At 54.6% G+C, this 21,476-nt stretch overlaps 1 protein-coding gene across 1 annotated transcript; it reads left to right on the top strand.

The window, feature by feature from the left end:
- Positions 1 to 6,433: 6,433 nt before the first annotated feature.
- On the top strand, positions 6,434 to 9,143 carry LOC128774591 (testis-specific Y-encoded protein 1-like). The gene is made up of 5 exons (XM_053893658.1): positions 6,434 to 7,120; positions 8,337 to 8,414; positions 8,571 to 8,682; positions 8,821 to 8,966; positions 9,072 to 9,143. The coding sequence occupies exons 1-5, from the start codon at positions 6,434 to 6,436 to the stop codon at positions 9,141 to 9,143; spliced, it is 1,095 nt and encodes a 364-aa protein (XP_053749633.1).
- Positions 9,144 to 21,476: the final 12,333 nt, after the last annotated feature.

Consider the following 21,476-nt stretch of genomic DNA (forward strand, 5'->3'; position numbering starts at 1 on the left):
TGTGTGTGTGTGTGTGTGTGTGTATGTGTGTGTGTCTGTCTGTCTGTCTGTCTGTGTGTACCCATATATCCCAGGGATATGCACGATCTTGAGAAGAGTATGAAGGAGCGTCGCACTTCATCGACCCCAGTGGAAACCCTTCCGATGCTCACCGATGGTCCACAAGATTCTCCTGGCCATGAAATAAGGACAAGGGTGGTGGTGACACGTGGCGCAGGGCGGGGGTCCAATACATTTGAAGAAATATAGAATGGGAGATAAACAGCATGAAGTGTTTGTGTGTGTCTTCCTCTCAGGTTCGCTCTGGGGCGTGTCCATGTATACATGCGGCTGTCCAGAGGTGTAAGTGTTCTGTGCCTGCACATTGGAGTTCCAAGGAAGGGCGGGACGTAGGACATTGTCCGTAGGGATGGGTCACACATTGGGATTGCATGTGAGGTCAGTAAGATTGAAGCAATGGGGACTTGAGTGAGGGAGGCCAGGGCACAAACCTGAGAGAAAGGCCAGTGCCCAGGTTCATAGCTTTCCTGTGAAAATGAGGAAATTCAAGGAAACGGAGAGGCCAGCACAGGCCAGGGATGTCCAATATTCAGGGATTGGGCATGTCCATGATGGTGCCCCCAGAATCCTGCATGGGGACACCCTCAGTCATGTTGACTGAACCGCCACACAGGGAGGAATTCCCAGGGTTGATTACCCTCTGGTTTTCAGACGTCTACCAATGCAGACTGTCTTGTGGACAAGGTCAGGATCTCAGGACCAGCCACACATATTTGAGGGATTGTGAGCAGGTTGTAAGATTGGCGTCCAGGGGAAGGAACTGAGGGACCAGAGGCAGAGTGGGTGGGTAAGACCGATGAAGTTCTGCTTCAGGCAGAGTTGACAGGGACAACATACACACTGCAGAGAAAACAGCCCACTACAGTCTCACGCAACTCCAAAATCACAGCGAACTTTTCTGGTTCCACTTCCTGAAGCTGAGCCTCCCAAACACCGCTTCACTTATTCTCACACACACACACACACACACACACACACACACACACACACACACACAAGACTCCTGAAGGAGTCCTAGTGCTGATGCCCTTGTGTGAACTTTGCTGTTTCTGAAAAGACCTCTGGTTACGAATGGGTGGCCCAGATTGCAAGCCAACAGAGGGGAGGGTCGCGGGGAGGTGGGGCTCTTCAAGGGCACGAACACGCCAACCTCTCCCGTGTGCCCTCTGCCCTCTCATCATCAGCCGTGATGAGTCGGGTGATGCTCTTCCTCTGTGTCCACAGGCTTAAGCCGTGTGTCCAACACGCCATGTGAGACTTGTGAGAAGACTCCCAAGTGCAAACACCAGCAGGCGCTCAGGGAGGTCGCCTCGTCCCAGGCAGCCTGTGTTCCTTTGCCTGAGTGCCAGGACAAAGGCTGCCTCAGCCACATAGGGAACGATGGACTTGTGAGGCCTTAGCATTCTGTGCAGAGGTCCCCGGCAGGCCTGGAGCTTAGAAAGGACTGGGACGAGCCTCACCTGCGAAGACGTGAGTGCTGGGATACTCCTTACACAGCAGATGGCTGCTTGCCAGAGATGTCTGTGCTAGGGATGGGGCAAAAGCTCCACCGTGCGAGCAGTGCAGTCGACAGAGTTCAGCCTTGTCCATCGCAGGCTCTTCTGTATCCCCATGTAACACGGCCCCCAGCACAGCGTGCCTGACACTGACCTCCCGACACTAATATTCCTGTCTCCCAAGCTGCCCAAGCTCCCCAGGATCCCCACTGCACAGCTCTGCAGTACAAGAGCCTTCTCTGCAGTGGCTCTATTCCAGAGAAGGCGTGGGCAGTCCCAATGCATGGAGGCCTCTTGCCCCTATCATATGCAGACAACACGGTCAGCGGGGTGTCAGCACGCTGTGGAGTTGAGGATCTGTGCGACCAAGCCTTACCTCTTCCAGGGCAGAGGCTGTCGCACTCTCTAGAAGGGAAGGCAGGCCTTTCTCTCGCTGCTGTCTGCACACTGGCTGGAGAGGCACGTCTTCTCAGCTGCTTGATGGGTAAATGTCAGGGTACCCTGGAAAAGCTCCCAGTGCTGACCCGAGTCTTTGGGTGTGAACATCCAAAGAAAGTATGGCCAGTGATTGTGCAGTGGGAATACGGCCTCAGTGGTCATGAGGCTGGGCCCTTTGGGGCATCTTCCTGCACAAGCAGGCCGTTACTTGATAGGTCTTGCCGAGCAGGAACACTTTACGGGACAGGTGAACACAGGGTCCCCCACATGTTAATATCTCCAGCCAATACCTCCTTAGGGGCCAGGGTGACGTTTCCGCCCGGCCTGTCCCAAAGACAAGGTACGGACAAGGTGTGGGTGTGGAATGCACTCACGGCACCCAGAGCCAAACCCTCGAGTGTGGACACTTGAGGTCCGTGGGCAGAGGCCTCGGTGCTCTGTGTCTGAGGGATTACAGCCCTCATGCTGCACACCCGGCATCCCCGGGTGTCCTCCCATATCCGCAGCTCTCCCCGGGGAGCCCTAGGGTCCAGGAGCTGCTAAAGCCCCTGCACAACTGTATCTGCTGCCCAGCGGCCTCTTCCACCCCAACATCAGCGTGTGTGGGCTCCAGAGTGCTGTCCCTCGAGAGAGGACACCCTCAGCAATTCAGGAGCCTTCTGACTTCCATGTCTCTGAACCACACGTGTCTCATTGGCCTGTCGGGATCGTCACGTTGTTCTCTGTTCACAGGAAATGTCTCGCATTGCCTGTGCTCCTCTGTCTCCCTGAGTGAGCCCTGGCGTGTTTGTGTCTTTTCCTGGCTTTGCCTGTGCCGACACCTCTCTGGTGATGCCTCCTTGCCTGGCCTAAGTGGGCACAGCTGTACCCGTGTAACCGCCTTCGTCTCTGCACACCTGTGTGTTGGGTCAGCTGTGGCTCTGGTGGCCTGTCTTGTCTTTGGTGTATGCTTCTGCGCTTGAGTGTGCTTCCCTCTGCATTCAACCCCTTTCTTCCACTGACAGATCCAGTTGCTGTCCTGCTGTCAGGTGGAGGGGCTTCTGCGTGTTCTGTTCTATGTTCCAGGAGCCAGAAATCCTTCCGTGCCTGTAGGACCTTCGTCAGAGGATTGGCCATGCACTCACTGCCAGCCAGTTAATGTCCCCAAATGCAGCTGGCTTGCTGTGAGCATTCCGTCACACCTCTATTTTCTGTCCTTCTGTTTTCAAACCCTTTGCGCCCGAGGGGCTCAAACGTCACTGGCCTGCACATTGCAGATGCAGGCGTAAATTGTGAAAAGCGGACCGGCAACGTTTTCCCACTTACTCTTTTGCCACGTGGCATGTTCCTGGCTGGGAGAGACTTCCCCCTGCCAGTGTGTGTCTCGTTTCCGTGTGCCTCCTGTGTGTTCTGGTCCCTAATTTGTCCATTACGTCCTACCTGGGAGTCTGATCCATGTTTGCAGGAACGAGGCTGACACCTTTGACTGCTGGGTTCTGAGCTCAGCTTAGTCCACCAGGACTAGTGCGTGCCTGAGGGACACAACGGGCAGTGACGGATGTGCCCGTATCCTTCACGTGCAAGCGCTCCGTCCAGCCACCTTCACCGGGACATTTCTCAGCGACCCCTCTTTGTGTGTGGTGAGAGCACTTGCCTCTGAGAAATCTGACGAGGCGGTGAAGCATTGCTTACGGCTGCCCTGTGCAAGTTAGATCTCCAGAACTCATGCACATGGCATGACTGCATCTTCACACCCGAGCCCCGACACCTCCTCATCGCACCCTCCCCTGATTAGCACCACTCTACTCTCTGGTGGACTGCATGCCTTTAACTCCTTTAGTCTCCTCAGGAATCCATCAGGCAGGGCTCACCACCACTGTGCTTCTGTCAGGGGCTGGCTTCTTTCAGTGAGCCCAGTGCTTTCTGCACTGATGCTCAATGCACCCGCAGAAGGGTGAGCCACACTAAGCCCGGCGGCAAACCCTTTGGCCCTACGTTTCCCACACGTGTGCCTGGTGGCAGAGGTGCACAAGGAGCCCGCCTGCATGCGTCTCCCAGGTCCTCCACAGGGTACAAAGTACCGCCTCAGGAGGCTGATCCGCATCACATGGGCATAGCTCTGCTTGCACGTGTTAGCCTTTCGTATCATACAGGCAGCCCAGACTTAGAAATCCTGCTACCTGCTTACAACTATCCAGCCCTCGTGCTTCTGCAGACGCTCTGTGTCTGTACAGACATTTGAGTCACGGTCTCGTGACCTTCCAATACAGCTTGATGGTCTGTCCTTAGCTTACAGCCTGGGATGCGGTTCTCACTCATTGTCCTCCCCTCGGGTGCGAGTTTCCTCCATCACTGTGGTGGAAGGTAACCTTTATCACCATACGTTGGCTTGAAATTACTGGGCGGATCACCTGTCTGCGTCCGGGGATCCGAAGGAGACCTTGGCTCTTTTGCTCACGGTCCACCCTTTCTCTGTGATGAGTCGCATTGGATGAGAAGCTTGCCAGAGGCGAGGGGGCCTCAGAGTTGAGCACATTTCCTGGGCATCTGTGAGAACTTCGTTGGTTCCACACGGAAAGCATTGACATTCATGGATGTGCAGCCTCTGCTTTTGTTTGAATTTGCCGAGCTTTGGGACGTGATTTCTTCCCGCATGTGCTGTGCCTAAATCTCTGCTGTGTCTTTCCGGCAGTCCCGTTTGCTGTCTCCTGCTGTTAAGTACAGGACTTCCAGCAGCCCTGTGGGGAACGGGTCCTTGTTTTCTTCCCTGCGGTGCCCTCTTCCTCACCCCGAATGACCTCACTGCAGCTTCCTCCTAGTTCAGCGATCGTTTCAGACTGCCCTTAAGGTCCAGGTGGGAGCGGTGCCTTTTGTGCTGAGGGCTGACCACTGTAGAGCATTCGTCTCTGTGCAAATTGCACAGGTGAATTTCACCAGGTGAAAGAGAGTGCACACTGCAGTTGCCCTGTCTTCAGAGTCAGCCCACCTGTCTCCGCCTCGGCTGCCCCTGCTCTCCTTCCTCCTACCCTCTCCTTGCCTCCCCCTCCCTTGTCTTCTTCCTGTCCCTCCCTCCCACTTTCCTTCCAGCTCTCTTTGTCTTCGTCTCCCTCCTCTCCATCACTAATGCCTCCCCCTGTCTCCGCCTGTCTTCCTTGTAATAGGTGCCCCTCTGTCTCTTCTTGTCTTGCTCCTCCTCCCTGGCTCTCCCGCCAATCTCCCCGGACTCTCCCTCTCCAGGCTGGTCTTCCCCTCCACTCGTCCTTCCTTCATCTGCTCTGCTAGCACGTGTCTCTCTCTCTCCCTCTATAGCTCTGTCTCTCTGTGTGTCTCTTTTTCACTGTCTCTCTCAGTGGACCTTCTGTGTCTGGGTGCATGCTTCTTCAGAATTCTTGTTGGTGCCTGGGAAATGGGAAGGGAACTCGTCTGCTTTCGTGTGTCCTAGTGAAAGCAGGCACGGGGCTTTCTCAGAGACAGACACAGACAAGTCTGCAATTCTCGGTGAAGGGCCCCTACGTGCCCTGCGTGGTTGGAGTCGTCCTCCTTTTAGTGGAAGGTTAGATTTCAGGACCGGAGCAAGCTGCTAAATCCTACTACCCCCATCTCCCTGGCGCTCTGTACGGAGATCAGTAGGGCACCAGTGGCAGATGGTGCTCTGGGGGTTGTTCTTTGCTCTGCATTGCAGTGCAGTGAGGTCTACTGAGCTGTGTTCTTGCAAGGACATGGCGGTGGGGTGGGTCTAGGGTGGGTGTCACTGGTTCTGGGTGGGCACCCACCTTACCGCCGCCCTCAGCCTGACGGCCAACGAGGAGATACCGTGGGGACGGCCATGTGGCCCCGGTAGGCGTGACACTAAGGACTTCTCCAGGCTTTGCCCCAGCTTCATGAAGAAGGGGCAAGGCACGGAGCAGGGAGTGGCTCACGGCGTGGACGATCCTGTGCTGAATGCTCTGGTGCCCGTAGTGAGGCCTCTGGGGAAAGGGTGTACAAGCGACCACAGACTGCGCGATACCGGGGACCTCCCAAGTGAAGGCTGGAAGGTGACAGCGCTGAAGAGGACATGCGGCAAACGGGGGCCACGCTGGCACCTTGGCACTCGCTCCAGAGCCTGGACCGGCCATTGGCGCGCGCTTGCTGGCGGCCAGCACCCTGTCTTGCTGTCTTGCAACTGATTGCTCCCCGAACCTGGCCAGCTGGCCTGACCTGCCCTGGAACCACTTCGCCCCCAGGCCGCATGCGCACACTCTTCACTGCCTCTGTCTCGGCCCCTCCTCCACAGCAGCCACAGCCAATGCGGAGTCCTCAAATCCCAGAGCCTGTGCGCCTGCGCTCAACTTTGGCGGGCTGCGGCGGGAGGCTTCAGGGAGCTAATGGTCTTGCGGCCAAGGCTCCCCCCACCTGCTGCCGTTTCCTGTCCTTGTCCTGAGGCTGCCCTAGCTACACTGGGGCCGGGGCCGAGCGTCATGGCCAGCGTGTCGCGGTCCGGACAAAGCGGAGATTCCCGCCGACCCTGGGCCCTGATCGTCCCGGATGCGAAAGGTGGAGAGTCCCGGCCCCGCGGGAATGCAGGGGCGCTGGAGGGCGTGGGCTGGCCGCAGTCCCCAGGTTCAGGGGCGGCAAGCGCCCATCCTGTGCAGGAAACCCAGGCCGGGTGTGAGATACAGGTGGCAAGCCCAGCGGAGGAATTGGTGCTGATATTGGATGACGGAATGGTGGCGGCTGAGGTGGTGATCGGGGAGGAGGAAGAGGACGGCGAGGCGACCAAGGATGAGGTGGCTGGAGAGGAGAATTCTGAGGAAGCCAAGCCAGAAGCAGAGGACATGCACGAGGAGGAGGAGGAGGTGGAAGTTGAGAGACAGCAGCAGGAGGAGTTTCAGGAGCAAGAGGAGAAGCGCGAGGCAGATGCAGAGGCGGAGGAGGGGCCCCAGCTCTCACAGCCGCTGCAGCAGCAAGAGCCAGCGCTGCGTCCTGCCTCAGCCCAGGACCCGCTGGCAGCACTGGAGCGTCTTCAGCTGGAGATCAGCGCTGGGAATGCCCAGGATTCCAGGGCCTTATGGCGGCTGAAGCGCAGGATTCTTCGGAGGCAGATTTCTTACCTGGATCACAGAAGGGCCATCATCAAGCACATCCCTGGCTTCTGGGCCCAGGCGGTATCCTTCCTTGTGCTGGTGGGTGATGGCGGGGGCTGTTGTGCAGGAGGGCTGGGCACTGAGAGCAGGGTGCCTCAGGGCGATGGCCCCCAGAGAGGAGAGCTGGGGAATGGTCCCTGGCCCTGGGTTGGTGTGGTCTGGGATCCAGTGTAAGGCCTTGGACAGGGGCGGTTGTTGGGGATGGGGGGACTTGGTGACTGGGTCTGTTTCCTCTAGGTCTCCGCCAACGTTGGCCTGCAGGCTGGTCTCAAATATTACTTGCAGACACGAGCCATGTGTCCCCATGCTACCAGAGCTAGGGTAGCACAAAGCAGCCTTCACTCAGAGCAGATAAGGCAAGGAAACATTTCGCTGCAAAATGGGAGAGTTACGCAGGCCGCACACCCACCTTCACATTCACAGGCTGTGCACGTTTCCTAGCAGTTCCTTCAAAAGAGAGCATTTCAGACACACACTCATGACCTTTAGTGGAACCACGCCACGCCCCTTTGCCAGACAGTAGGACGACTGAGACCCACTCCGAATGGGGTACAAGCTGCCTCCTCAGACCCTGACACACACACACACACACACACACACACACACACACACACACAGAGGATTCTCTCCTGGTATCTCCACCCCTGCTTCCCTCTCTGTCCTCAGGGTCCGGCTCGGTCCCACCCATGTCTTTCTCTCCGGACTGGCTGTGTCACTGTGTCTAATCCTTTTCCCTCCTCGGCCCTCCTCGTCCGTGCTTCTCGATCTCTTTCTCCCTCCCACACCCTCTGCTTGCAGCGTAAGTGTGCAGTCGGGTTCCTGTAAGCCATGTTATTCCATCTGGACTCAGGAGGCTGGTGACAACATAGGTCTTCACGGGAATATGCCAAGAAACCCAGCCGTGAGGAGGGGTCAGAGCACATGCCGACATCACAAGCTATGATGGGCTGCTGGCAGCCCACACAGGTCAGATATAGGAAGGAACTGTGAGGCGTGCAGGCAGTGGAGTCTCTCCCTGCTGTGTGCAGACAGCGTGGCAGGTACAGGAAGCCAACGGACTGCCCAGTGTCGATGGGGTCTGATGCATCTGCAGAGGCTGAGGAGTGTGGGGACTAGTGTTTCCTGGTCTTTCTGCACATGCCGTGATCTAGTCCCTTGCTCTTAGCCTGGGAGGGTTGGAGGGGGGCTGTGTCTGTTTCCACAGCATCTGAAGGCACAGCTCCTTGACACAGCACAGATTCTGAATCACCCCCAGTTGTCGGCCATGATCGGTGCCCAGGACAAAGACGTGCTCAGCTACGTGGTCGACTTGGAGGTGAGACCGGGGAGGCTGTGGCTGGGGGCCGTCCCGTCGGGTGTGGGATTTGGGCAGGAGAAGGTGAGGCAAAGGTGCTCACCCTCACAGCCAGGCAAGTAGCTCAGGACCCCGAGGGAGGACACTTGCCCCCTCCTGTCCCATTGCTCACGGCAGGTGGAAGAAGTGGGCCATCCCAAGTACCGCTGCAGAGTGATGTTTTTCTTTGGGGCCAACCCGTACTTCCGGAACCCAGTGATCATTAAGGAGTATCAGCTGAGCTTTGCTGGTAGGGTGTGGGTCCCATGATGGTGCGGGGCAGGGGGATGAGGAGCATGAATCAGGGGCAGGAGGGAGGGGGAGGGGGAGGGGCAGGTGGGTGGGGAGGAGGCCATCAGCTTGCTCCTCAAATCCTCTCTTCCTGCAGGCTACAGGGTATCGCGTTCCACTCCAGTCCAGTGGTTCTGGGATTATGAACGTGGAGCTCCCAGTCGCAGGCATGACCCCACCAGCCTTAACTTGTTCAACTGGCTGTGTGAGCACAGCTGCCCAGGGGCGAACAGGATTGCCGAGGTGGGGCCCCTGAGGCCTTCGTCAGCAGTGGGGATGTGGGTGGCCCCCGGCCAGAGAGGAGAGTGGGCTATGCCCAATGTGGCGCCGGCCTGTGTCCTCTTCCAGATCATCATCGAGGACCTGTGGCCCAATCCCCTGCAGTACTACCTGAGGGAGGAAGGGACCAGCAGACAGTGATCTGACGTGCTCACGTGTCGGTGAGAACCCCAGTATGCGGTGTGTTGACCTGCGTGTTGTATGGGCAAGGGAACGTGGGCCACACATTGGCTTGGAAATGGAAGGTCCGCCGACACAGGGACACAGGTAGCATGGGGAGAGGGTGGGAGGATGACAGGGGACCTGCAGAGACTCAGCTGCAAACACACAGAGGGTCGAAGCCTGCAAACCAAATGCAGTTGTGCTGTGGGCTGGGGCTTTGGAGAGCAACTGGGGAGGAGCAGTGCTTCACCACAAATGCTCCCCGTGGATGTCCGCCCTGTCCCGGGCTTCCCCCTGCTCCTTCAGTCTGGATTTGCCTGCCAGTCTTTGGGTCAGGAGCTGCCGTGTCCCCAGGCGCCACTGTGGTGAGAATCTCGCACTTCCTTCCATGTGCCCCACCACGCCATGTCCTCCCGCAACCCGACAGCCATTCTTAGAACTGGTCCAAGGCCATTGGGGGCTGGAAATGAATCCCTGGGTGAGAAAGCAAGGGGGATCGCAAAAGGGCGAGGCACAAGAGTGACACCATCTGGGATGTATCTGCAAATATCCCGTATCATTCTTGGTGTCTGTTGCGTGGGGGTGCGTGTGTGCGCGTGTACGCAAATGTGTCTGCGTGTGCCCACATGCGTCAGGGGCTCTGCATCTGTGTGGGCGTGAATGGCGCAGAGCTTCTATCTTTGCCCATGCAGAAACAATGGAGGACGCCACCAGTGCTGGAAGAGATGGGTGGATGAGTCTCCTGTCTTCTACGTGCCCCGGAGAGAATTGAGGAAGAGATAACGTGTGGCAGCCTTGAAGAGGTTCCACGATGTTTATGTGGACACATACAGGAAGCTAAAAACCCTTCTGTTTTTGTGTATGTGTTTGTGTGTGTTTATGGGGGACGCAAGGAGGCTCGACGAGAACGGGACCTGAGTGTGACTGTCCTAGCCGCTGCCCGGGTGATTCTGTGTGTGCAGGAGAGGTGCAGTACTGGGGTGGGGCCGGTGTTGCCATGTGCACAGAGGCCTGCCTTCTTGGGCAGGAAGAGCCTGGAAGGAGGAGGAGGAAGAGACAGACCTGTTATTTGGAGATTTATTGTATAGGCCAGAGCCGAAAGGCAGGGAAGGGGATTGCACAGTGGGACCAAATTGGTCCATTGGGTCGTGGTACAGTGTGGCCAGGACTCGGGGGGTTTTCATCCAGGACCCTTGCTCCCAGAGGGGTGTTGTGTCCTTGGTGAGATAGAATCCAGTCAGCAAAGCCTCCAGTCAGGATCAGAGCTAAGACCACATGTCCCCGGACAACTCAGGAGCAGGCAGCCTTCTCATAGTCGATGGCAGTATACCTTGCTGCTGCCTCCCACACCCGGGGCTCCTTTGACCCCGAGCCCTGTCCTCAGACAGTGGCTCAGGATGGGAGATGTGTGAGGGGGAGGGGCAGGTGTGGGTTGTGGGCAGCAGCGAGGCTTATGAGTGGGAATTCATGGAGAGAGTACGCACGAGGGCAGAGATCCAGCGTGAGTTCGTGCGAGTGTGTGTGGGCGTCTGTGGCAAACTGGGCCTGAGATCCGTGGTGGTGCCGGCAGTGTGAGCGTGCATATGTTCGTGCGATTGCGTAGCCGTGTGTCTCTGTGTGTGCAGGAGTGGGTGGTTAGGCCACTGGAGAGACAAGGAGAGACACAGCGGTCTGTGTGAATGAGGTGCTTATGTGGGACGGTCAGGTGCCAGAATACAAGAGTGCAGTCCCTTCCCTCCTGAGTCCTGATGGTAATCGCTGGGATGGGTGCAATCGTTGCTGTGCCAGGGGGCTCAAGTCAGGATGCAAAAGGGAGATTGGTGCAAGGTCAAGAGGGGGGCCGAGGGGAGGACAGCCTGTGTCCAGTGGCCAGTGGACCACTAGTGAGTAAGTGTGCTTGTGTGTGTGTTAGTGTGTGTCTATGTGGGAGTGAGTGTGTGTGTGTGTGTGTGTGTGTGTGTGTGTGTGTGTGTGTGTGTGTGTGTGAGTGGCTCTGGTGGGCCGACAGTAGCAAATACGTAGGGGCTACATGGTGTGCCCAGGCTTTGTGCACAGGGTAGCTAGGGAACCCAACCTGTCAGGCTACGTGGTGTGCAGAGGGCGTAGGTATTTCCCTGGAGGGAGCCGTCTAGCAAAAATCTCTGCTCTTGGCAGACGAGCCATGTTTTGTCGCCAGTCAGCTCTTCCTTGGGGCTCTCCTCTCTGCTTCCTGTGCACCAGGCCCAGGGAAAGGGAGGAGCTGGGACCCTAGACCTCAGGTGACTTGAGTCCCCCAGGGGTGCCATAGCAGGGTGGTGTGCGTGATCCATGTGTGGATGGGCAGGTGAGCAGCCTGCCAGCTGCTCTCTGAGGGGACAGTTCCTTGCCAGCAACACCTCTCCCCGCAGCACAAGATCACCACTGTCGCTGCAGCTGGGCTGGGGACATGTCAAGGTGTGTCCCAGAACTGTGTTCCCCTTGCATGTAAGTGGTGCCAGAATGCGCCTCTCAGTCCCTGTGCGGGTGACCCTGATTAGCCTCAGGCTTTGTCGACTCCTGGCCTCATGTAAATGGGGAACTGGGTTCCTTTCTCAGTGTCTCAGCGGTTGCATGTCGACAGAGGATGCTGTGGACATTGTGGTCAGGATTCTGACCGGGCTCCCCCCGCCCTGCCCCAAACCACAGTGGGCAGCACATGGCCCACTGTGTGTGCGCTTTGGGGAGGCTAAAGCCGTACAGCCCCTCCAGTATTCTTCTCAGGTGGTGGACGGTCAAAGGGGCCTAGGGAGGAACACTGGTCCCAGTCTGCTGCCGGCTGTGCCCACAGGTGTGTGTGCCCAGCTCCTTGACGCTGAAGCTGCAAGGCTTCCGCACTGCCCCCAAAGCCCCATCCCTAGAATTTGCGTGTGGGCCAGATGGAAGTGAAGTCCCAGTGACCCTGCGGGATCACAGCGGGTGGTCTCGTCTGTGCCTGGCCACCCACCTACCTGCCTTCCCCGCAGCCCGTGGCCCCCATACAGGGCTTTCGGTAAACACACGGCCACCGTCCAGCATGAGAGGAAAGGCTTGACGGTGTCCCAGTACCGCTGGTCATGTGTTGGCTGCTGCCAGCTGACAGCATGGAGACCCCATGGCCCAGTGGAGGATGTCCGACCTGTCCTACAAGGAACTGGGGACGACTGTACGGATGCATCAGGTCCCATGCAGTAACCTAGGCCTGACCTTATCCGCCTAGGGGGTGATCGAAGCGCCTTGGGGTCCCAGGCCTGGCATACGTGTCGGTGAGCTTCCTCCTGGATGGCGCTGCCGACACAAGGCTGGCTGGTCAGGGGTCGCGTGGGAGGCCCGTTGGGTCCCGGCCTCTAGGTCCGATACTGCTGTAGGTGTTGTTGAAAAGACAGAGCACGATATGACCATCCCTTGGGTGTCGCTGCACCGGGGATCCCGTCGCTGCTCCCAGGTTCCCACTACCGAGTCTCCCCGGGAGGCCTGGGAGGTTGCCAGGCTCCTTTTGCAGGGACACAAAGGCCTGTGAGAGCCCATCCGCAGGGTCCGGTGCTCATTGCGGATGACTTGGGGGCAGTGCGAGATCTATTGCTCCCGTCCTTAGAGGAGATTGTGGTAGTCTTAAGGGACAAAGATGTGCCTGGAGAATAGAAGGATGTCCAGAGGAAGCATTGGAGGAGGAAGAGGACGAGGAGGAGTAGGAGGATGAGGAGGAGTTGGAGGAAGAGGATTGGGAGGAGTTAGAGCTGGAAGAGAAGGGTGAATGATTGGGTGCAGGAGAGGGAACAAGTGGAGGAGGAGGATGTCCAGGATGAGGAGGAGCACGAGCCAAAGGAGCAGGAGCAGCTGGGGGAGGATGTTGAGGAGGACGAGAGCAGAGGGAAGAGGGTGGGGAGAAAAGATAGAGCCAGGGTTCCAGAGCATGAGTAGAAGTGTAGGAGCAGAAGGAGGAAGAGCCCGAGGAGGAAGAGGTGGAGGGAGAGGAGGAGCAGGAGGAGTTGGAGGAAGAGGATTGGGTGGGGTTAGAAGAAGAGGAGGAGGAGAAGGAGCAGTGAATGACTGGGTGCAGGAGAAGGACAAATGGAAGAGGATGATGTCCAGCACCAGGAAGAGGAGGATTACGGGCCAGAGGAGCAGGAGCAGCTGGAGGACGGAGTCGACTAGGACGAGAGCAGAGGGAAGAAGAGGTGAAAGGTCAGAGGTAGGGCAGGAAGGGCAGTAGCAGGAGAGGACCTGGAGAAGGAGGAAGAGTCCTAGGAGGAAGAGTTGGAGGAGGAGGAGGAAGAGGTGAAGGACGAGGAGGATCAGATGGAGGAAGAGGACTGGGAGGAGTTACAGGAGGAGGAAGACGAGTGAATGATCGGGTGCAGGCGAGGGAAGAAGTGGAGGAGGAGGAAGTCCAGGACGAGCAAGAGGAGGAGCACGAGTCGAAGAGCAGTAGTAGCTGGGGAGGAAATTGAGGAGGACGTGAGCAGAGGGAAGAAGAGGAGGAGGAGGAAAGGTAGAGCCAGGGCTGGAAAAGCAGTAGCTGCAGAGGGGGAGCAGAAGGATGAAGAGGCCCGAGGCTAAGACTTCCAATACTGTGTTGAATAACAGTGGAGGCGGTGGACATTCCTGTCTCGTTCGTGACTTGAGCTGAGAGCTTTTGCTCCTTGAGATGATATTCACGTTGGGTCGTTCATACATGGCTTTATGATCTCGATGTGTGCTCCTTCTATCCCTACTTTCTTGAGGGGTTTTACCAGGAAAGGATGCTGTATTTTGTCCATCACTCTGTCTGCATCGATTGAGAGGATCCTGTGGTTCTCGTCCTTTCTTTTATTGATGTGAGGAATCACGTTAATTGTTTTGCAGATGTTGAACCAGCCCTGCGTCCCAGGTACAAATCCCACTGGGTCGTGGTGAATAACATTTTCATGTATTGTTGGATCCGAGTGTCTAATACCTTGTTGAGGAGTTTTGCATCCATGTGCATCAGGGAAATTGGCCTACAGTTCTCCTTTTCAGTGGGGTCTCTTTCCGGTTTTGGAATCAAGGTAACGCTGGCTTCATAGAAAGAGTTTGGAAGTTTTCCTTCCATTTCTATTGTGAGAACAGCTTCAAGAGAATAAGTGTTAACTCTTCCTTAAATGTTTGCTGGCACTCCCCTGGAAAGCCATCTGGCCCTGCAGTCTTCTTCCTCCAGCAGGTTTTTGATTACTAATTTGATTTCTTTACTGGCGATGGGTCTGTTCAAATTTTCCTTTTCTTCCTCTTTCAGCTTTGGTAGTGTATACATTTCTAGGAATTTGTCCATTTCTTCCAGATTGCCCATTGTATTGGCAAATAATTGCTCCTAATATTCTCTTCTTATTGTTTGCCTTTCTGCTGTGTTGGTTGTGATGTCTCCTCTTTCATTCTTGCGTTTCTTTATTTGGGCCCTTTCCTTTTTCCTTTTCATCAAACTGATGACTGGCTTATCAATTTTGTTAATTCCTTCAAAGAAGCAGCTTCTGGGCTCATTGATCTGTTCTCCTATTTTGGTTTGTTTCTTTGTTTGTTTGTTTGAGGTTGTTTTTGTTTTTGTTTTGTTTGATTTTTGGTTTCAATAGCATTAATTTCCGTTAATCATTGTTATTTTCTGTCTCCTGAATGTTTTGGGTTTCGTATGGTGTTCTTTTTACAGCCTCTTAAGGCGTAAGGTGAGGTTGTGTCTCTGAGATCTTTCTTTCTTCTTTAGCAAGACCTGACTTGCTAGATAGGTCCTCGTATAACCGACCCTGGTGCGTCCCAGAGGTTTTGGGTTGTGGTGTTATCACTGACTTCCATATACATTTTCATTGACTTCCGTATACTTTTTATATTCTCTTTCAACCCTTGCTTAGCCCGTTCAATCTTTAGTAGGATGTTCTTCAGTCTCCCAGTATTTGTTACCTTTCCAAATTGTTTCTTGTAGTTGATTTCGAGTCTCTTAGTGTTGTGGTCTGAAAATATGCACGGTGTGACCTCGATCTCTTTGAACTTCCTTAGGGATGACTGTTTTCCCCAGCATATGATCTATAGAGGAGAATATTCCGTGAGCACCGGAGAAGAATGTATATTCTGCTGCTTTATTATGAAATGTTCTGAACATATCTGTGAAGCCCATCTTGTCCAGTGTGTCATTCAAAGCCCCCGTTTGCTTGTTGATTTTTCGTTTACATGATCTGTCTATTGCAGTGAGTGAGTGCATAGAAGTCTCCTCCTATGATGGCATTACTAAGAATGAGGTTCCTTATGTTTGCGTTTAATTGGTTTGTATATTTGGTTGCTCTCAAATACGCCACATAAATGTATCCATTTGCTAGGTCTTCTTGGTGGATAGACCCCTGAATTATGACATCATGCCCTTGTGTACCACTTGAGACAGTCTTAAATTAAAGTCTAGATTGTCTGATAGAAGTATGGCTACTTTGGCTTTGTTTTGTTGACGGGTAGCATGACAGATGATTCTCCATCCCCTTCTTTTCACTCTGAAGTTGTTTTCACATCTAAAGTGGGTCTCTGGTAAACAGCATATCGATGGAACTTGTTTTCTCATCCATTCTGTTCCCCTATGTTTTTTGATTGGAGCATTCAGTCCACTGACGTTTAAAGTAGTACTGAAAGACACGATTTTATGGCCATTATCTTGTTTGAAGAGTTGGAGGAAAACATATCTATATATCTTTATATCTGTATCTACGTCTCCATCTCCATCTATATGTATATGTGTATGTGTATGTATATGTGTATGTGTATGTGTATGTATGTATATGTATATGTATTGTATTAACTGTATCTATATATCTATATCTATATCGATATGTATATGTCTATATACATCTATATATATAATTCTATATCTATTTGTATATATAAATATAATTATAAAGATAGATAGATAGTTAGATAGATAGATAGATAGATAGATAGATAGATAGATAGATAGATATCAATTTCCCTCTGAGTGTCCCCCCTTAAAATTGCATGCAGGTGTGATTTAGCGGTCACAAACTCCTTTAAATTTTGTGTATCTGGGAACCTTTTTCCTCTGTTTCTATTTTGAATGATGGCCTTGCTGCATAAAGAATTCTTCACTGTGGATGTTTCTAATTCAGCACTTTGAACGTATCCTACCACTCCTTTCAGGCCTGCCAAGTTTCTCTGGATAGGTCTGCTGCAAACCTGATCTGTCTTCTCTTGTAGTTTAGGGACTTGTTTCCCTTGCTGCCTTGATGATTCTCTTTGCCTGAGTACTTTGTGAGTTTGAATATGATATGCCTTGCTGAGGGTCAGTTTTTGTTGAATCTGATGGGGTCCTCGGTGCTTCCTGGATTTTGATGGTGTGTCTTTCCCCAGGTTAGCAAAATTTCCCACTATGATTTGCTCACATAACCTTTCTACCCCTTTTTCTCTCTCTTCCTCTTCGGGACCCCTATGATTCTGATGTTGTTTTTCGTTCTGCATGAGTCACTGATTTCTCCAATTCTTCAATTGTGCTCTTTTCCTTAATCTCCCTCGATTTTGCTGCTTCCATAGTCTCCATAAGTTGGTCCTCTGAATCGCTGATTCTCTGTTCTGTCTCATCCATCCTTGACACCGCTGCATCCATCCGTCATTGCAGCTCAGTTATATCATTTTTAATTTCATTCTGGCCAGTTTTTACTGCATTTTTTCTCTGCACAAAGGGACTCTAATCTACATTGGACTGCAGCTAGTATTCTCATAATCGTGCTTCTAAATGCTGCTTCAGACATCTTGCTTGTGTCTGTGTTGGTTGAATCCCTGGCTCTCGTTTCTTCAGGCTCTTTCTTTCTGGGTGAATTCCTTCCCTTTGTCATTTTGAATGGAGAAAAGGAACTCATGAGGTAGAAAATTCAATGAAATATTCAAATTATAAAATGTTAAAAGTAAAAACTTAAAAACACACATGTGAATAATGGAATGAATGATGCTAGATTCTAGGCATGTTTCACCTGGGTGTTGAAAGTGGTTTTGACACAGGAGAGAAAAAAACGTGGGAGTGGAGAAAAATTTAGAAAATACTAATAAAAAATATTAAAAAGGGAAATGTTGTGAGAATTTGAAAAACCAATACACTGAAGTAGACTAAAAGGAGAAGATGGGAGTAAAATAGAATCTGTGAATATAGACACAAAAGGAAAGAATAATGTAGAAGAGTATTAAAGAAAGTTAGTAAAATTTCCACCTGCCCAGTCTCCTTCGCCTCTCCGCGCACAAAAGCACCTCCCTTCCCATGCCTCCTCGCTCTCCAAGTTCACTTCTGCATGCCACGTACCTGCTGAATTCGGTGGTTCAGGATATGCAGATTGCTGTGCTAATCCTCCAGTCAGTTTCCTGGGTGGGTAGGATGGTTTAGTGTTGGTCTGGCTGTATCTCATGCACGCGAGACACTTAAGAAGCTTCCATGCTGTCTGCCATCCGGGCTCCTCCCCAAAGAGGTGAGATCTGTAGCACCAGTTCTCCGATATGAGACATCCCACAGGAAAGTTGTGGTCGGTGACAAAGCGGAAAAGGGCATGTACCAAACAGGGAGGTCACCCTGGAGGGGGAGGCAGAGAACCTGCTCCAGACCTGGGAGGGGAGGCAGGGGCTCAAATGCTGGAGCCACGCCCACTGCCCTCCAGCTGATTGTTCCTGAACAGCAGCCAACTGTCTGGGTCTGGCCTGGAGCGCCTTCACCCCAAGGACCCATGGTCAAAAAGTTCACTGCCTCTGCCTCTGCCTCTCCCCCACCTCCACCGCAGCCACAGCCACAGCCACAGCCACAGCCACAGCCACAGCCACAGCCACTTCAGTGTCCGAAGGGCCACGGGGCCGTGGGCGTGCTTCCCAAATGCTGGTGGGCTCCAGAAGGAGGCAGCAGGCATTTAAAAACCTTGGGCCTTGACACTCCACCTGCTGGGCCTAGTCTGGAGCCTCATGCCTCAAGTTCCCACTCCTTCTGCTCTATGGCCCTAGCCTGAGGATGGGCTAGGGCCCCAAAGCAAGGGAGTCCTGTTCCGGAAAACGCTGAGATTGCTGACAATACCGGGCCTCCATTCTGCTGGAAGAGGGCGTTCGAGAGTCCAGGAATCATGGCAACACCCCTGTCTCAGTCCCAGACAATTTCACTCATTCATACGCACTCACACGCACACGCACGGGCACGGGCACACACACACACACTCCCCCTCTGTGGCTGTCTCTAGTGGCGACTTACTCTCCTTCTTCGGCCTCCTTCCATGTCCCTCTGGCCTCTGTCTGTCTCTGAGTCCCTGTGATCATTTTCTTGAGGGAACGCTTCCTCCCTCCCGCACCTCCATCTCTCTTTCTCTGTCTCTGTGCTGTCCTTGCACAGTATCAGTGCATCTGCGTTTCCGTGAGCTGTGCGTGTCCATATGGACGGAGTAGGCTGCTGATGGCACAGGGCTGCAGGGGAACACACAAAGGAACGCACAAGTACCAGGGGTCAGAGCACATCCAGACCTCCTAAGCCGTGACTGCCTCCAGGCAGCCCACACAAGCTGGGTATACATGTGAACTGAGAAAGGTCAGTCCCTTGGCCCTTGCCCTGTAGGTTGCAGCCAGCTGGGAGGTACTGAAACCCAAGGGACTGCCCAGTGTTGAGAGGGTCTGAAGAAAGGGCAGGAGCCGAGGAGGCAGGGAACCTAGTCGTAGCTGGTGTTTCTCCACATGCCATGTTCCGGTGCCATTGGTACTGGAAGGTTGGTATCAGTTGTGGCTCTCTTTCCTTGGCATCTCAATGCAAGCTTCCGTGACCCAATGGAGGTCCTGAATCTGCCCTAGTTTTCAGCCAGGTTGGGCCCCAGGACAAATGCACGTGCTGTGTGAGGGGGGAAAGCAAGTGTGAGTCGTGAGGAGGAGCTAGCCTCGTGAGTGGGATGTGGCAGAGGGCATGAGTGAGTGCACAGGTCCACTAGAGTGTGTCTGTGAATGTATTGTGGCTGGCGCCTGTGAGTACTTTTGCCTGAGACCTAGCGTTTGTGCTGGCAGCGTGCACGTGTCTGTGTCCACGTGCCGCGTGGCCGTGCATCTTTGTGCCTGAGTGAGTGTGTGTAGGCCGTTGGCAAGCGAAGGAAAGAGACTGGGGGCTTTCCTGACTTGGTGAGTAAGGGGGGGCTCCCGTGCCAAAGTGCAGCGAGTGCAATCCCTTCGCGCCTGGGATCGACACGGAGCTAGCTGATCACCTTTCATGACGGGAGGAAAGCCCGGACTTTGCCTGGGTCCGCTCGTCCTGTGTTGCCTTGGCCAGGGGCAAGTTGGGGTTGGGCCACCCATGGCGCAGTGGAGGAGGACCAAAGTTCCCTGCAAGGAAGTGGGCGTTAGTGGAGGGAGGCAGCAGAGAGCATGAGTAAGCCTGGCCCTGCTCCTGGAGCGGCCTTGGGGATCATCGCAAGGCCTTGTGGTCCCAGCCAGGGTATGTGTCTCGGTGAACATCCTCCTGGATGACCCTGCAGAGACAGGCCTGGCTGGTCTAGAGTCCCTTGCGAAGTTGGGGCCCGGCCCCGGGACCCCAATACTGTGGTAGGTGTTGTTCAAACTGAAAGGCATTGCCTGCTTGTCCCAGACAGTCCCTGCACCTGGGACCCAGATTTGTTCCCACGTTCCTGCCACGGGGTCTCCCGGCGATGCGTGGGAGTTTGACAGGCCCCATTTCTCTGGAGGGAGTGAGTTGCATAGGTCAGGTGCACCAGGGTCTGGGCCTGCTTTCCTGTCTTGCCCACCCGCTACGTCCTCTGCTGAGGGCAGCTTGAGGGCTCACCACTGGACCTGTTCCTCTCCCTTTCTGGGTAAGAGTTTGCCTCTCTGTCGGTCACACTGGCCACCCCCTCTCAGCCCCCTACCACCTGTTCAGCCTCCCCCCATCCACCTGCGTTTCTATGCATTGCTGTCACCTGAAGCGGTGGTGTGCTGCCTCATATATCACAGCCACCCTGGAGCATTTCTGTACCCCGTTCGTATCCTGACATAGCCCAGCGAGTCTGGAGGAACCTCTTCTGTGTCACGGAAGCAACATGTTGGCCAGAGGGCCCGGCACACGAATTTGGAAATCCTAGAATCCCCCGCCTGCCTGGCAGCCTCCTGGTCCCATAAAGAGGTAGGGGAACACTGCATTCCACCAAAGGGAAAAGGCAATGCATGAGTGTGGTGCCTGGCCAGGCAATGCATCTCGAGCCTCCAATCCTGCAGTGGCTCTGTGTGGTGTGTGTGTGTGTAGCTTATGCTGTCTGACATAGACCGGCAGGGAGTCCACATCACCACTGCCCTGACAGGGAGGGAGACCACATCATCGCCCTCACTGCACACCGTCTGCAGCTTATTGCTTCCCCAAAGTGGTCATGTGGCTTCATGTAGACCCTGGGGCGTGTCCCTCACTTGGGTCCCAACACTGCATCCCCCAACCCCCCGATACCTCTTGGAGACCCTTGAAATCACGCTGCCTGTGGCACAGGGGGACAGTGTTTTGAGCCAGCGCCCACGCTCATGGCAGCCTGCCGCCTAAGTGAGTGGTAAAGGAAATGGGACCAGGATGAACAGACATACGGCCAACGAAGGCCTGGGGAGGGTCCCTGTGAGAAGATGGCCAAGCATTGTGGGAGGAAGGGGACCGCTGTCTGTGGGACAGACACAAGCTCCAGGAATCCCAGGGCCCACGGTCACGGGTCTTTCCTGTGCACTGCCACACACGGGAGCAATGGGCAGCCCATCATGAGAGGGGGGTGTGTGCTTGCCAGTGTGTCACTTTCCAGGCAACGGGGACAAACGGCAAGAGCGGCGCGCATGATACGCAGCCTCCCCTAGTGTGGCGTCCTCTCCACGTCACACACCTCTGGTCACCGACCTTCCCTAGCCGGTGCACTGCTAGACTGCTGTCATGACATACATGTCTTCTGGGAGCAAGGATGGACGTAGAGAGTATGCAAAGGAGGCTGAGCAGATGGAAAACCGGGGTGCACAGACAGCAGGCGCACAGCTGACATGCGTCTCCCGGACAGCCAAGGTGATCCGCTGAGTGGATTTGTCGGACTAGGGGCACAATGAACAAAGGTGGCGGTGTAAATGGGCAAAGCGGGGAGGTCCCCCTTTACCCGTGTGTGTAGATAGCCGCGTGCCCAGCGCAGCGTGGAATGCAAAGGTCGCTTTCGCATGGCCAGAAGCCAAACAGGGCACCCAGAGCGCACAGAGGGCCGGCTGCAAGCCCCCCGGAGGAGTTGCACTGCACGGGGCCCAGAGCCTTCCTGCCTATGCAACAGACGCGCCCCAGTTTCCGGGTGACCTAGGGGCGGGACCGCCGAAGCCACG

Source organism: Panthera pardus, unplaced genomic scaffold (assembly GCF_024362965.1).
Source record: "Panthera pardus isolate Hobbes unplaced genomic scaffold, ASM2436296v1 HiC_scaffold_333, whole genome shotgun sequence".
Taxonomy (NCBI): domain Eukaryota; kingdom Metazoa; phylum Chordata; class Mammalia; order Carnivora; family Felidae; genus Panthera; species Panthera pardus.

What these genes read in the sequence shown, in the direction of transcription:
- LOC128774591 (XM_053893658.1), top strand. Translation starts at nt 6,434, where the DNA reads ATGGCCAGCGTGTCGCGGTCCGGACAAAGCGGAGATTCCCGCCGACCC. An exon ending in GTATCAGCTGAGCTTTGCTG is followed by an intron (nt 8,683 to 8,820) that starts GTAGGGTGTGGG and finishes CTCTTCCTGCAG; the next exon opens with GCTACAGGGTATCGCGTTCC. An exon ending in GGGCGAACAGGATTGCCGAG is followed by an intron (nt 8,967 to 9,071) that starts GTGGGGCCCCTG and finishes GTCCTCTTCCAG; the next exon opens with ATCATCATCGAGGACCTGTG.